A 16,907-nucleotide genomic window follows, 5' to 3' on the forward strand; every position below is an offset into this window, starting at 1 on the left:
ATCCATCTGTGGAGTTCCTCAAGTGGACCATGTTGCCTACTCTTTGAACAATCAACTGGCAAGGTGTTTTTATTTTATTTTTTTATTTAACATTTGTTGACCGGGAAAGTCCGACTAGGTTCCACAGATCCTGTTTTCAGCGGAGGCCCGGGGAGAAATGCTCCAGAAGCATGTCTTTAGAATGTTGTTGTTGTGTTGTTGCAGGACTCAATGTAAGAAGGTCTTGAAGAGAGATGCCTTTTCTTTTCTTTGGACAGGAATGTTCCTGTATCTATAGTACTTATGAGGATTCAGAAGGACTCCCCCAAGATCATTGTGGTGACTCCCTTTGGCCTACACAACTGTTGCTCTCCCTTCTTTCAGAAATGTCTGGGGTAATTACCATAAGTTCCCTTACAGATTGGATCTATTCACATAAGATTCAATACACTCTGACATCAATCATTTTCAGTTGACCTCCTGGATCACAGGGTCTTAATTCCATTTAGGCATCTGTTTACTGAAGATGTGCAACAGGTACTAATGGAGGCAAGAAAGCATGTACCAATGGAGGCAAGAAAGCATGTACCAATGGAGGCAAGAAAGCAGGTACCAATGGAGGCAAGAAAGCAGGTACCAATGGAGGCAAGAAATCAGGTACCAATGGAGGCAAGAAGCCTGCTACTTAAAGTCATATGTTATCAAATGGAAAAAGGTATTCTAGTTTTTGCCAGCAACATAACCAGCACTCATTCTAGGTTAGTTGTTCACTGGTTTTACAATATTTGTGTGAATTACTGTCTTTTTAATCTTCTATGAAGACTCATTTATTGGCCATTTCAGCATGTCTGCCCATAGATGCTCCTCTTTCAATGTAGCCTCATGCCAAAATGTTCTTAGGGTTTTCCATAAGAGGCCTCCAAGTAAATCAGTGGCACCTACTTGGGATCCTAATTTTGTTTCAAGGAAGCTAACACTTTGATTAACTTGAGGTTCTTAACCTGGAAAACAGTTTTACTGATTGCTCTGACCTCTGCAAGAAAGGTATATGAGTTGCAAGCTCTTTTGTGAATTAACCCTACCTTGTTTTCCATAGGAACAGGGTTTCTTTGAGACCTAATCCTTCTTCTATGCCTAAAGTATCCAAGTTTACTTTTTGCATAACTATCCCTCTCCTAATATTCTTTACTGAATGTAAAAATGAGGGATAAGGGATTCTCCAGACATCAGATACCCACAGATAACTCAGGTACAATCTTGACAGAACTAAATCTTTCAGATTTTCAGATCAATTGTTTATTTCCTGTGAAGGTAAGTAGAAGAGACAATTTGTGTCAAAACGGACTATTTCCAAATGCTTATCTAAAGCTATTATATTTTGTTATACTCACTATAACAAATCTAGTCAAGGCCCTCACTGCTAGGCCCTTGTCTTCATCTATGGCTTTTTGGAAAGGGTTGGATTCTAGAAGTATTTTAGAAGCTGTTGCTTGGTCCTTTGCACATACTTTTACAAAGCACTATAAGCTTGATTCCTTCTCCGGGTCTAGATCATGCTTTGCTAGGGCATTTCCCAGGCGTTCCTGGATTCTTCTCCTTTTACCTCCCAAATGTAGCTACCTATAATAATATACCCATATAGCTAAGGTTACTGTAGCTGAGGTCAATATGATTAACATAGTACAGTTGTACAAGTCAGCTTACTATTTTATTTAACATTTGTTAACCGGGAAAGTCCGACTTGGAACAAAGCCAATTTTCAGCAGAGACCTGGGGAGAAACACTCCAGACACATGTCTTTGTAACATGGGAGGAAACCAGAGCACCCAAGGGAAAGTCACATGAATGCAGGGAGGACATGCAGACTCAGCACAGAAAGCATTCCAGACAAGAATCAAAACGGAGAACCTCTTGCTCTGAGGCAGCAATGCTACTGCTGCACCACTGCACCATCCACACTATAAATGCAGATGTTTGCATGATCATTTCTGCAGTAACCACTCCCTCCCTCCATCTCACTTGTTTTTTTGTTTTTTTTGGTGTGTTTTTATGGCAGGGTGTGGACATTTATTTTTTGTTATGCCTAGCCTTGTCCTTTAAGGGGTGAAAATCCCTGTCTCTGCTGAAAGGAAAGCTCTGAAGGGCTTCTCAGCAAGAGCTGCCTGACAGTTTGGTCCCTGAAGCTATGAATGATGTCTGTTCATTATATCCTTGGCAGGATAAAACCCATATAGTAGGGTACTGCAGCAGTGGTCATTTGAACATCTACTGTTATGGTAAGTCCATCTTATACAACTGTACTTTTTCTTTCATGCGTTTATGCTCTGGCTTCCTTTTCTTGCTCAGAAGTTCATGGTTTAGCAATGACTACTTATCTTTTCTAGTGTGCAACAGTAATTATTTGTTACTATTTGATGACTGAGTAGGTGATCTAGTCTGCTGACCCTTTTCAGTCATGATCCAGGCTCACAGACGATTAAAGAGGATGAGGCAATTGAACAATATAGCACAGCAGGCAAAAAGTAAATAGCATCAGCAAGAATATGAACAAGACTGGGACCAAATCACTTCCATCCCCAAGTAGCTAAGATAAATGGTGCATCCTGAGATATCAAAGACAAGGAGAGTACTTATTGATCTATAATACATGTATTGATAACTAACATTGATCTGTGTTTTCCTTTTCAGAACTGCATGTATGACAGCTGCAACTGTGAGAAGAGCGAGACCTGCATGTGTGCAGCCCTGTCGTCTTATGCCAGGGCATGTGCTGCCAAGGGCATTGTACTACATGGATGGAAAGCAAACGTCTGCAGTAAGTGTTACTATTCCAGCCTTAAAAGAAATATGATGTCAGCAACGTCTATGAGTAAAGCTCAATGTTTGTATTCCACACACACAGTCCTGCTTTATCCTCCATTAGAATCAGTGAGAAGGGGATTCAAATGTGTGCCACTGGCTTCCGTTTGTAAAAAGGAAACAGTTCTTCGGCATTAGTTACCTGTCACTTTGACAACTCTTCGCAACAGTAAGAAACATTAATCTGCCAGATAATGTTACTGCAACATAAAAAATAATGCTGTGCTAGGTTAAGGTTAAAGGCAGTAATTTTAACAACACTCTTGCAGATTTAAAGGTAAATATTCATGCGTCGTTTTGGCATAGTTATATGAGTAGCTGCATCACAGTGAGATGTTCTCCAGTTTGGTTCTCCGATATGGAGTCTGCTCACCCTCCCTGTGATGTCATCTTTTTTCCAGGTTCATTAGTTTCCTTCTACATCAAAATGACATATAATAGGTGGACTGGTGACTCTAATTTTTCCATAGCCACGTGTGTTAAGGCAAAAGGCCTGTCATTCCACTTCTGTTCAATACTTGCTTAGTAAACTCTGTGAGTAGTAACAACTACTCATGGGTCACTACACAAGTCAGATGTGATGTGACAGCATTGGGTACGTGGGATGTACATAACTAAACAAATATCCACATAATCTGACTATAATGAATGCTATCACATGTGGCAATAATATTGCTTTTCTTTGTCTTGTGTGCTATGACTTTTGTAAGGTAACTTCTAACTGTGCATTACTCTAAATAGGCAGATGTCTTTTTTCCATTAAAACTAACACTGGTTCAGGCAGATTTGGAATAATACAAATAACAAACAAAAAAATAAAACAAAACAAAGAAGTGAAAAATAATCTCACTGAGGAATTAGTGCAAAGTTAGTGTTTTTAACTTCTACAATTTCCAAAGACTTCTTCAGGACTAAAGGGGCTGTGTTATTTTATTACACACATACACACACACACACACACACATATATATATATATATATATATATATATATATATATATATATATATATATATATATATATATGCATACATATATAAATAGTCATGTGACATTGCAATGCCTGTAAGCTGAAATTAATTAATACAATATAATAAATTCCTGAGTCTTGAGCTTCTGCTGTTATCTCAGGGGTTTTAATAAAGTATTTGCATCAAAAGTACTTTAAAATTAACAGAGGCACAATGCCATTCATCACTCCACCAACACCTGACAAGAAAATCCAGATTATTCCATGCTGTGTCTACAGCCCACATCTCCCACTATGAGGCAGCAAATCTTTATATCACACAACCCCTCTCCTGTCCAACTTCTTTTCTACCTAGTCAAACCCAGGCTGCTGGCACTGTGGTTGGATGACATCGGAACTGGCAGTAGTCATGCCTCATATTCCTGCTGGGTACAGAAGGCATTGCGTTCGGCAGCTCTTGTTTTCACAATTACTGCAGTCACAGGCTGCTGATTTCATAAACATTTCCAAGGTGTCTGTGATCCCATCGCAATCTGACTTCAGATATGTCCACAGTATCATCCACAAATTCTGACCCAGTGTGGCAGAAGAGATGACAGCTAGTGGACCATTGTCATTATACCAGGTCACGTACTGACACCTCACTATGAGTGTGTTATTGTTGGTGTGCTACTTATCACTGCCTGGTAATTGTGCAGTTGTAAAATATTTGTGTTTGTTTATCCCAGTCTTCATGTGACACTGAGGTTTGCAAGAGATGGACTTGGAAGGTGTTAGTTTAGGAAGAAATAAATATTTAGATCACACCTGTAACTTGCTTCAAAAATTATGACTCTGAAATCACAATAACTTTTGTGCCCTGGGTAGCAGACAAACACTTTTGTCATTATTACTTTATATGTTGAATTATAAATCAATGGGCACTGGATACCAAAAATGAATAACAGATCCTTAGTGGGACTGGTGTGACACATTATGCAAAGTCCCCACAATCTTCATCATGCCTGCATGTTGGAAGGCACTTCATTTGTCAGAGTTAGTAATGTGCACCTTACAGTATGGCACAGCCATACAAAGCAGAGTTGAGCATGACCATGCTGGGGCTGTGTCATCCATGTGCCCTGTATGCATTTACCAACTTTGATACACATGTATCTTCTGCCAACCTAGTAAACATTGCTTCAGGAGTTACAAAATGTGCAGATGAATGCCATTTTCTTAATAAATCCAAAACTAGACAGCCAAATGCAATAAGAAAAAAAAATCAGAGGTTTAATTCATTTTAGGAAGAAGGATATTGTTCAATAAGAACATTAATAATGTTTCAGTATTATTTCTTTTTTCTCTATTGTTTTTATTGAAAAATTTAATAACAACAAAGTATTAATATATAACAGAAATATTATAAAACAAATATACATTTCTAAAAGAACAATAAACAACTAAAATAACTATTTACAATGGTGTCTACTATAAAACAAAGCTTTTTAAACAGAAAAAGAAATGTGATGAGTGGTGGTTAGTCAATGATTAAACTTTGTTTATCCAGCAGTTCTTTGAATTTCAACCATATGTTATATGAAGAGGGGATTCTAGATGTTGTTGTCTTGATAGTGATAAGTTCAAAATGACAAACTTCACCTATCAGGTGTACAGATTCCTTCACAGAAGGAGTCGTCTGATTATTCCAGTTCTTGGTGATGACTTTTCTTGCTAATGTTAAGATACTCCATAAATGAGGGTATTTTATTTTAGTGACAATAGGTATATTAAATAAATAACATATTTGGTCAGCATATATTTATCATTAAAAACAGACTGTAAGAGACAATTCATACTATCCCAATATGTTTTAACTTTTATACAATCATAAGCTATATGTTTGCCTACTTCATCAATGAGAACGTTAGTAATTTTTGATGGTAACAGTCAACTTTAGAAAAATAATATATTACAGTAATACAATATAAACAGTATTATTTAAAGAATGTGCATTGGTGAGAGGGAGAGAGTTAAATAAATTCTAATATTCTGTCCCTGTTTTAATATAACTAAAACCAAGTATCCTTGCATAAGTTTTGTCATTAAAATTGAAGAACTTTGGTATGCAGATATCTCTTATCCTACCTGACATCTTTCTTCTCAATTACCAGTACAACTTCCTCTTTGCATCTTTTTGTTTTGTTTAGATTTTTAAAACATTTTTTTTTTGCTTTATGTCTGGCAAAGGTTTTCTCCCTTTACCTTGATGTTGTTACATATTTCCTGTTTTAGTTTTCCATACACATGTATGTTGTATGTGCTTCACATGTGACCATTATATTACTTTTTGCATTTCTAAAAGGACACAGCATGGTGGAACTTATTTTGTAGCTAGTGCTTGTAAACAAGAGAATGATTGCTCCAGGTTTAGTTGTAAATAATGAGGATGAAGACAAAAATGCAAGCATACCTTTTGGGTGATTGAGGTTCCTTTATAAGTAGAATTTGACAATAAAAACAGGAAATGAAACATACCTGTTACCCAGACAGAGATAAAATGAGTTTTGGAAAATGATTGGAATACAGTCTTTCAAAATCATGTTATAGTCTTATAAAGGAAAAGTGTCTTAACAGCACCATTTTTTATAACTCACTAAATAGTTCAGTTGAATATTTTGTGCACTGGGTATGCCTTATTTTTTTTTTTTTTTTTTTTTTTTTTTTACAGAACAGTTTGCTGAATGTCCTGAAGGTGAAATATTTTCATACAGCATAACAAAATGCCAGCCTACGTGCCGGTCTCTGAGTGAGCCAGATGTGACTTGTAATTTTGATTTTGATCCCGTTGGTGGCTGCATATGCGAAGAAGGTAACTACAGGGATAACAGTGGGAAATGTGTATCAGCTGCGGACTGTCCCTGTTATTACATGGAGTCGTCATTCAAGCCTGGCGAAATTACTCATCAGAATGGTGCCTTGTGGTATGTTGTACTGTTTATTTGTGAAATTAAGGAAATACTGCATTTACTGAGCTCATACCTCATAGGGAATGCAAATCTGTATGACTCATTTTGTTCATTCTTTGGATCATGCGATTCAGAACATACAGAATATAATCATGCAGTTATCGTCATTGCCAAATTCAGTTACTGTATGCCATGAAATGTAGCTCAGTATTTTATGTTATAATGTGCAATCTTACTTTCACTGAATTCAGATCTAGGAAATGTCAAAGTAGACACAGGAACACCAAGAATTTCTTTAGTGTGTAGAGAATATACTATTGCCGTTATAAGCCTTTAATATTAAAGTAAAATGGAAAGGGACATTTGGACATTTGAAAAGAGAAAGCAAAGAGATCTGATAAAAAATGAAAAAAGAAGAAGACTGGTATATTAATAATAATGTGATAGAAACATCATTAATGAATGCAATGAAAGAAAATATATCTAGCATTTTCTTTGTACAAGCATCATCTAAGACAAACAATGGAGGTCAGATTTTAAGGTAAATGCAATTTACTTCAAAACATCATGAAATTCTCTCATTTCAAATGATGTCCAAGACAACAAATCATTGGAGTTAAATTACATTTGTGAATTTGAATATACGTCTTACTTTGTATGCATTTTATGTATCTCTTTGGTTCTTTCATTGTGTTCATTTTTAGTGCTTTGTTTCTTTCATTGTCATGATTTCTAGTTGAAGAACTTTGTGAAATCTCAGTTCTGTGATTTAGTCACCTTTTCTGACTTTTAGAAACCGTATCAGTTTGTGAACACTCTAAAACTACATTATCTTATATTCTGTCTGTCATTCTGTTGTTCATGCTGTCAAACTGGCTGCTTGCCAGTGGACTAAATAACTCAGAAATGTGGTCAAGTATTCTATTCATTGAAATTGTAAAACTGCAGATGAATAGAACATTAAGCGTGTGCAGGTAAAGTAAGTGTGGGAAGCTAATGCTGAAATTTTCAGATATTCTCAAGGTTTCTACATGGGGGGTGTTTGTGTGAGTATAGGCTGATGGGATAAAAGAGGTGATAGATGAAGTATAATGTGTGTGTGTGTGTGTGTGTGTGTGTGTGTGTGTGTGTGTGTGTGTGTGTGTGTGTGTGTGTGTGTGTGTGTGTGTGTGTGGATGTGTGAGTGTGTGTGTGCGTGGGTGTTTGTTGTCTTAATTACTGGCAGTGTTACAGAAAGGGTTTTTCAAAAATAAGGTACAGGTTGCAGTAAGGGACAGGGTTATGGTTAGGGTTAGGAGGTATTACTAAGGCGGTAAAACGGGAGCAAATGATATGATATGTTTTTTCTGCTGCAGAATTCAAATTGAAATCTGAAATTCATCATTTATTTCCTAGCATGCAACACCTTTTTTATTTTTTGTTAGCAAAAGTGAAATAAATAATATGTTTGCAACTGAAACAAACTGGCAGTTTGTTGTAGAAGTGGAGCCCTGCTAAAACAAGTGCTGTAATACAAGAATATGAAAAAACACAAACAAATAAAAATAATTTACACTATTCCAGGTCAAATGAGCCTTCTAAGAACGAGTGCCCTTAGAGATTATGTAGAAACATTTTTATCCATCATGTATGCAAAACATATTTTTAAAAGGAATATTGCCAGATGTAGTGTTGCCCTAGGACAGTTTGTTTCAGATTTGGTGAGTTTGTTTTGTTAATTTTCTCTTTCTTTGCTTAGTACTTGTACCCAAGGAAAACTGAATTGCATTGGAAGTCAATCCCAGCCTGAAGGTGAGTCTGACATCACAGTGTTATGCATATAAAGTCTGACGTCACAATGTTAGGCATATGAAACTAATAATAAAATTGTGATACTAAGACCTGAGTTAAAAGATTTTAATTGTATATCACTTTACTGGCAACCAGTGATAGATAATTGACAACAAGGGATAGGTAATTAACAACCAGTGGTTGATAATTGACAACCAGTAACCAGTGATAGGTATTTGACAACCAGTGATAGATAATTGACAACAAGGGATAAGTAATTAACAACCAGTGATTGATAATCGACAACCAGTAACCAGTGATAGGTATTTGACAACCAGTGATAGATAATTGACAACAAGGGATAGGTAATTAACAACCAGTGATTGATAATTGACAACCAGTAACCAGTGATAGGTATTTGACAACCAGTGATAGATAATTGACAACAAGGGATAGGTAATTAACAACCAGTGATTGATAATTGACAACCAATAACCAGTGATAGGTATTTGACAACCAGTGATAGATAATTGACAACAAGGGATAGGTAATTAACAACCAGTGATTGATAATTGACAACCAGTAACCAGTGATAGGTATTTGACAACCAGTGATAGATAATTGACAACAAAGGATAGGTAATTAACAACCAGTGATTGATAATTAACAACCAGTAACCAGTGATAGGTATTTGACAACCAGTAATAGAGAATATTGATCATGCTGTGCTGTTTTAGTGCCTGATCCAATATGCTACAAAAATAACCAGACTAAAGGAAATCAAATATTTGGCAGTCATAGAATACTTTTCCATGTCTTATGAAAAGGCATTTGTAGGAGAACAAATTCAAACTAAATTTACTTTCATGTAGAGTTAAAGGTATGTTTTAGAAGCAAAATTGCATATGAAGCAATCTTGGACACCAGGGAGCCAGTGGGACAGGTTGGGTTGAGCAGCCACTGGAGGCTAATTCATCATTTAAGAGGGAGACAACCAAACATGCTGCATAACTACCACCCAGCAGGTGCAGGTATTTCAGTATGTGGCAGATGGGAGGATGCATAATGCCTAATAATCTGTGTGCCACACATTAGCCCTGTTTGTGACTCAGGCACAAGTCACTGGGTGGTATCTTGGAGTTACATAGACACCGGGCTGCCAGGAAGGCACTGGGAATTAAGCCAGCAAAAAAAAAAAAACTATCCTGCTTGGTTGCAGACTGGATGATGACCCCATGACCCCTCCAATTGGTGACGGTTCTTCCTAGTGGTTTCTGATGTGGCTATCACAACGGAGGAAGAAATGAATTCTAGACTAGAAGTAAGGGGATGTGGGTTGGAATTCATGGAGGGAGGACTTTGACAAATATCACATACTTTGCTATTAACATTACTGAAATAGGACAACTTTTGCAGACAAAATCATAATACAAGTACTAGTGCATTATAAGCACAGTATCATACAGTGACATTGCATAAAACAAAGCTATTACTGTAGCGACAGAAGTCATAGGTTCATCAGTAAGTACTAGAATAGCTCAAATTAACCTATCACATTGGGTTAGAGATTGGCTTTACCCATCCCATGATCGATAATTATATATTAACCTAATGAGAATAACTGGGATCATACCATAAATAATTTGAAGGGACCCATGCATATGATAAAGTATTTAGAAGCTGTCTCTGTCCATTAGTAGTACAGAGGGCAGTCCTGTGGCAAATGTTCTGTTTCCCATCCATAGATCAAGTTGTGCTCGTATATGGATAAGGATAAACTTTGTTCTGTGTGGATGGGGCATCTGTTCCAGAACAGTGGTATGCTCTGTGAGATATACCTGTCTCTCCAAACTGTACTGTTGATGTTACTGAAAAGGTTTAGATCCCTAGAACAAATATTTATGATGCCATTTGATTCGCTGATGTGCAGTAAATCCATCAGTATTGGGTCAGAATATGCACTGTATGCCAGACAGAGGTCACCTCTTAGCAGGATACTGACTATAATGCCAGGACTATGAGTTGGCCAATGTAGGACATGTTGTTTAGGCCTTGTATCCTTTTAGTAAGGCATTTCTGTGGGCATTCTATCTGTTGCACATGTCGAGACAGATACATGCCAAATGAGACTTTATATTTAATGATTCCCCTAATGAGGATTAAGTAAAGGACACAATGATATCCTAGATATAGATACAATCTCTTTGTTTAGAAGCTGTGCAATACACAAGGACTTTCTTACAACAATTGGCACATGTTGGTCAAAGGTTAGGTCACAGTCCACATAATTTCCCAAATCACGAACTGTGTCAGTTCTTAGGGGCATATTGTTAATGTGGTAGTTCTGTAGGATAGATGACTTCCCAAAGGATAGAATAGTACATTTTTTGTCATTTAGTTTCAGTCCATGATTTTGGCAACAGTTATTTTTTGGAACAAACCTTCCTGCAGTATGGCTAAGTCATTTGACCATTCAGTGCTTGCTCTTAGCTTGCATTCATCTGCAAACTTAATCATCAGAGCCCTTTGGTATTCGCTTTTAGTTCAGAAATGTAGATGACAAACAGGAGAGGTCTTAGCTCAAAACCATGGGAGAATCCATTGGTGATTGATCTCTTTGTGGAGGTAACTTCCCCTAGTTTGATTTCCTGGACCTTATCCGTGAACCAGTTGCTAATCCAGTGGGTGACATAAAGGTTTGTTCCCAGTTTATTTAGATTTTCTACTATGCCTGAGTGGGGAATTATGCCAAAAGGAGAATTGTTGGGAAATTAGTATAATGGTTAAGGTGTTTACTTCACAAACACAAGGTACAGGGATTTCATTCTCATGAAAGGGAAATTGTTTAGGCTTAAAATGGTCCATGAGGGCAGCTAGCCGAGTATTAACCGATGAATCTATAAAAGTTTTGGTCAGGTTGAGGAAACTATTAAGTATGCTAGGATGAGGCAGAACTTATGTTTTATAATGGTCATAACATTTTCTTTGCTATGAGCTATTGCTTAATTTGTTTTCTTTTTGAAGTATGAAATGTGTATCTGCAACACAATACAAATATGTTTGTGTGGGTACTCATGCATTACACATTTCCAGAATAAATAGCTCTGTATGACTCTGCAAACAGGGAAACAAATTTATCTGCAATACAATGTATGGAGTGATTGATTTCTGCACTAGCTCATTTAAACGATTTGCATTCTTCTGTTAAGTGTGATAAATGCACTATAATTCTAGAACTTTCCACCCACTGTTTACTCATTTACTCTTTACAGCATGTCCACCACCCTTAGTGTATATTAACTGCTCTGATCCTGCTATTCTGACTGGTACAGAGTGCCAAAAAACCTGCCAGCTTCTGGACACGCAGTGTGTAAGTAACCTGCATTTTACTTTAACATTTTCTGTTACAATATTTTTTTGTCTCTTTTGCTTTGTCTGATATAATATATTAACAGCTGTGAGTCACTGATTACTCAGCAATGTGTATGTAAATCAGTAATTTGGACACTCAGATTTGATCACAGAAGGTCAGAAGCCTGTAGGCTCATTTTTTTTCCCTACAAGGACAAGGAATACCATCGCAGACCCATAAGTTGTGTTTCAGACATGATTCATCTGTTTTTCATCCAGAACTATGTAACATCTCAGAAGTCGTTGCTCAGAATATGCATTAAGCTAATGTCTTTTCCCCAATTTTGCAGTCCAGGAATCTCCAGGGCCATGGCAAAAGTCAAGTTACTTTCTTTTGATATTAGACATTGTTTACATGAAAATTGCTCATAAATGCCTCATTTTCTCTCAATTTATTTTATATATTTCCTTTTCATATCATAATACTATCTTGTATTCCTCACTAAATTCTTCGATATATTTCTTTACATATTTTCATACTTCTTTTCTTTCATTATCCTGCCATTGAAGAAAAAGAATTATACTTCTTTTTAGATCCAGCCCACCATTCAGACCATTATTTTATAAAAGTCCTTCATGGTTATACGATCCCTCCATAACTGCAAAGCTTTCCATTATCCACATTCATCCCATCATTTCTCATTTACTTTTTTTAATTGCTTTCCTATTTTAATGTACTCGCTTTCTTCCAGCACTTCCATCCATAGTGCTAAATGATCTGAGAAACATGTCTCTACTGCATCACCATCTGTTACACCCAAACCTTCTGATAGAAGAAAATAATTCCATATCCAATTGCTCCTCTTCTGTAAGTACATTAACTTTTATTCCACACAGCTAAATTCCACATTCTATCACTTCTTGTATTTTTAAAACCTTTCCATTTCTTTTTACATTTTCCCCTTAAATTACAATTAAAACCCCCTGCAATAATAATTTTCACGTTAACCATCAATCTAATATTTGATTAAACTGATTCTTTCTTTCTTTCCTTGTCATTTGTAAATGCATATAATGCTATAATTCTATAAACATATTCTGTCTACCTGACATCCACAACAGTTAGCCTTCTCATCTTTACTGTTACATCTAATATCTGTACTGTTTTTACATAATACAGCCACTCCAGAACATCATTCATTTCCTGAGTTCTGCATTATTTTTCTACCCCACAATTTTTCTGTTTGCAATCTTTCTTCACTTGACAAGAATCTTACATCCTCTATACGAACAATATGTACATCACATTTAGCAAAACATTCCAGTATCTGTATCATTAAATATTAATAATACTAAACACATCTAAGTTTAAGGAGAGTATTTAAAATTTTTCATTTTCTTTTGTTTATTCTTTCCGCTAGCTGAATATTTTTCTGAGTTTATATACAAATATTTCTTCATCCTCAAAATCAGATGTTTAGCTATTTTCTTAACTGAAACACATCTAAAACTATTCATTACCCTTCTTTTTCATTTTTGGTGATGTGCTTTTAAATGTTCTTGTCCTCACCCTTGCCCTAGCACCTGTTGATTTCTTCCTAACATCCTCTACACTCCCTTCACAAACATCTGACTTATCACTTTCAATTTCTTCTTCATTTTCAACACTCTCAGTACAGTTACCTTCATCCTCCTGAAGCATAACATTTTTATCTAACTCATATTTTATTACTTCATCCTCTTTTTCATTAGCACCTTTCCCCTACTTTGTCATTACTTTCAGACATTATACTTTCTTCTCCATCCTGCTCAACATTACATTGCTTATTCTTTTTACAATCAAACTAAAACTGTTGTTCACTTTTACATATTCTATATTCCTTTTTACACTTATTCATAATATAACCTTTTCCCCCACATTGAATACATCTTATTTTTCTACCCTCATTTGTCAGATAATTGAAATCTCCACAAAAAAAGTTTTCAGCTGGTGCATATATCTAATTATTTCTCTGTTAACATCTAAATATATAACACTTAGTAAATCTTTATTACATCTTTTTGATATTTTAATATAATATCTACTTGCCCCATTCCAAATACCCCTCTCATCTTATAATACAGGAAACTGAATAACAAATAACGTAAAATATTTTTAACATCTTTTAATTTAATTAAACAAGTATGAAATTAAACTGAACTTGTTTTTCAGTTGACTCCTTTGTGTGGAAAATATACAGTAATTCCATGGGTAACACTACTTTTTTCACAATTAAGCACAATTATTTCCATTAAGTTTTTAGTCTCAAATGTTGTCACAAAAATATCTTTTTCCCCAAATGAATCTAGGGTCTAATGTATTTTTCTTCAAAACATAAAAGCAACACTAAATTATCCCCTCACAAAGTATCTGTCTATTATTTCTTCTTTTTATCCAAACAGCAAACCTTATTTTTCTTTTTAATAAAGTTTATAGTTCCTTTTGTTTTTCCAACTACATCAGCATATGATTTTCTAGATTGCATTCCACCTGTAACCTTATATCCATCCAACTCACAACTCATTTCCTTTCTGCTCAACCCACTATCCATTCAGAAAACTTTTTCCATCATATCTGACCATGAAATCTCAGGATCTTCTCCAATATCACATTTGAGAAATAAACCAACTAGGTTTCATGAGGCAAACCTCCTGAAACAATTTCAGTTAAAACAATGTCTTTAAAATCTTGAAGTTTAAAGTCAGCTAGATGGTTGACTATTTGTACTATGATTTTCAACAGTTTTCTTGTCCAGCTAACAGAACCACACTGCTATCTCCAACAGAACAACTATGTTCTCTCTCCATTACTGCACAGCTTCTCCTGGCTATCTCCCTGCCAAAAATAGAAGCAGGAACTGCAGCAGTAAAAATGTTCCACCATCACAATAAAAAGAGTAGCGGTCCCTTATTATTAAATTCATAAACATAATATATACATCTTATAAACAAGTTTCATAACATATTTACAATATTTATAACACAAGTATTATATATATTTATATTAGACTTTCAAATGTTTAGTCCCCCTACTCCTTTCTCTACAACCAAAATCTTACTTTTTTTTTCAGAATCTCTGGGAAAAACTATTTTCCATTATATTTACTTCATTAATTCTTTCATTCATTATAATCCATATTATACAAAATAATTTCTCATCCAATTTTTTATGCCATTTTGTTTTATATTTTCATAATGTGCATGTTTAATCATGTCCATATTTATACATTCAGTATTTCTTAATTAGTTTCGATATCCTTTGCTGTATATCTCTTTCCACAATTTGAATATCCTTTTGCACTTTATAAATACATGTTCAGCTCTTTCTAGTTCTCTGCAATATATATAAACTCTATGTTTTATTGTTTTATATAGCATGCTTGCTTCAATGAGCACTTGCTTATTGATAGCCTCCATAAAAAATCTGTATAGTCTACAAATGTTTGTATTTCTTAAGTCTTACATTTACTGCTTTAGTCTTATCTTCATCTGTATGCTTCCAATGATAAACATAGTAATATTTTTCCATCACATTTTCATACCATGTTCTTCTGTCTTTTTCTATCCTTCCTGTATCAATTTTCCATAGCAGTATTTTTTCTTGACATGATTTTATATCCATACAATAAACTTTTTTCTTATTTTCAAACATTCAAGCTTTTCCCAAATTGTTTTGTGTTTCTCTTCTATAATTCTTGTTAATAACTTTCCTTTATTTTTCATACCTGCTAATAGTTTATACAAGTTTAGTGAAAAATATATATAATTGGATGTATTGAACTCAACCGTCCTTCTTTGTCAGATACATAAAGAATACATCTTTTAACTGGGTTAAGTCTAGACCCCCAAATGAAAGTAAAAATTACATTCATTAATCTTTTTCCAATGTTATTAGAATTGTGCATATATTAGCTAAATGTGTGATCTTGCCTAGTGTCATAAAATTACTTAAATATGCTTTTTTCTTGTATGAGAGTTTACATTTTCTGCAAAATATGCAAAGACCTCATATTTTAATTATCACATCTTTTCATTGTTGTTCTCTCAACTGTTCAATTCCAAACTTTATTCCTAATATTTCTATTTCTTCTTTGTTAAACTCAATGTGTTTTATTTCTTGGGAAAGACCTAGTACTTTGCTTTTCTATTTATTAGTAGACAATCCTAACATCTTTAATTATTTATTTAACATTTCTATAGCTATCTCCATCCATTTTTTGTCCTCGACTGCTAACAATAAGTCATCTGCATATGTAAACATAACTGGAATCACAATTCCTTCTGGCATTTTATATTTAGTTTTCTCTAGTCTCAAGTTAATCTTTGTGGCTATTGCATTTATAATTAAAGCAAATATAATGCTACTTGTTGGGCATCCTTGCTTAATGCTGCTCTTTATTTTTATTGTTTTGCTTAACCATCCATTGATTACCAAGCATACTTTATTTTCCTTGTACATCGATTTCAAAATATTTATTTTTTTGCTTATGTTCTATTCTTCAAAAATGTTCCATAATGCTTCATGTTGGATTTTATCAAAAGCTTTATTTATATCCCCTTAATATTTTTAAATGCATCTTTCTATTTATTATGTCATCTATCAATTCTCTTATTAGTATCAAAAGTTCTTGACTTCTTCTGCTTTTAGTTCCAAAAATGGTTTCAGATAACAGTTTATTTACTTTATTTACTATTGTTTTCTCTATTATTTTCATAAAGATCTTATAATCTACATTATTCAGTAATAATGATCTCCAGGTTTTTTTATATCTGTTCTTTCTCCCTCTTTCCATATAAATTTCATTACACCTAAACATATTTTTCATCATTTATGCCTTTTTCAAACCATCCATTCATCACATTTACAAAATATTCTTTTTGCCATTCTTGCATGTTTTTGTACATTACATATTAGAGTCCACCTATGCATGTAGCTGCTTCTACATTTACTGTTTTAAGCTTGGTTCCAGTTCTACTATTGTAATCTTTTTC

At 34.8% G+C, this 16,907-nt stretch overlaps 1 protein-coding gene across 42 annotated transcripts in view; it reads left to right on the forward strand.

The window, feature by feature from the left end:
• Window positions 1-16,907, forward strand: part of LOC122791684 (mucin-2-like) — a 732,148-nt gene that overhangs the window by 440,247 nt on the left and 274,994 nt on the right. For all 42 annotated transcript variants that reach the window (XM_044059549.1, XM_044059571.1, XM_044059534.1 and 39 more), the window contains 4 exons: window positions 2,668-2,794; window positions 6,518-6,770; window positions 8,494-8,546; window positions 11,798-11,895. In XM_044059549.1, the coding sequence (XP_043915484.1) occupies window positions 2,668-2,794; window positions 6,518-6,770; window positions 8,494-8,546; window positions 11,798-11,895 (531 nt within the window). The remainder of the gene's footprint in view (window positions 1-2,667; window positions 2,795-6,517; window positions 6,771-8,493; window positions 8,547-11,797; window positions 11,896-16,907) is intronic.

Source organism: Protopterus annectens, chromosome 17.part0, assembly GCF_019279795.1.
Source record: "Protopterus annectens isolate FY-2018-M chromosome 17.part0, PAN1.0, whole genome shotgun sequence".
Classification (NCBI taxonomy): domain Eukaryota; kingdom Metazoa; phylum Chordata; order Ceratodontiformes; family Protopteridae; genus Protopterus; species Protopterus annectens.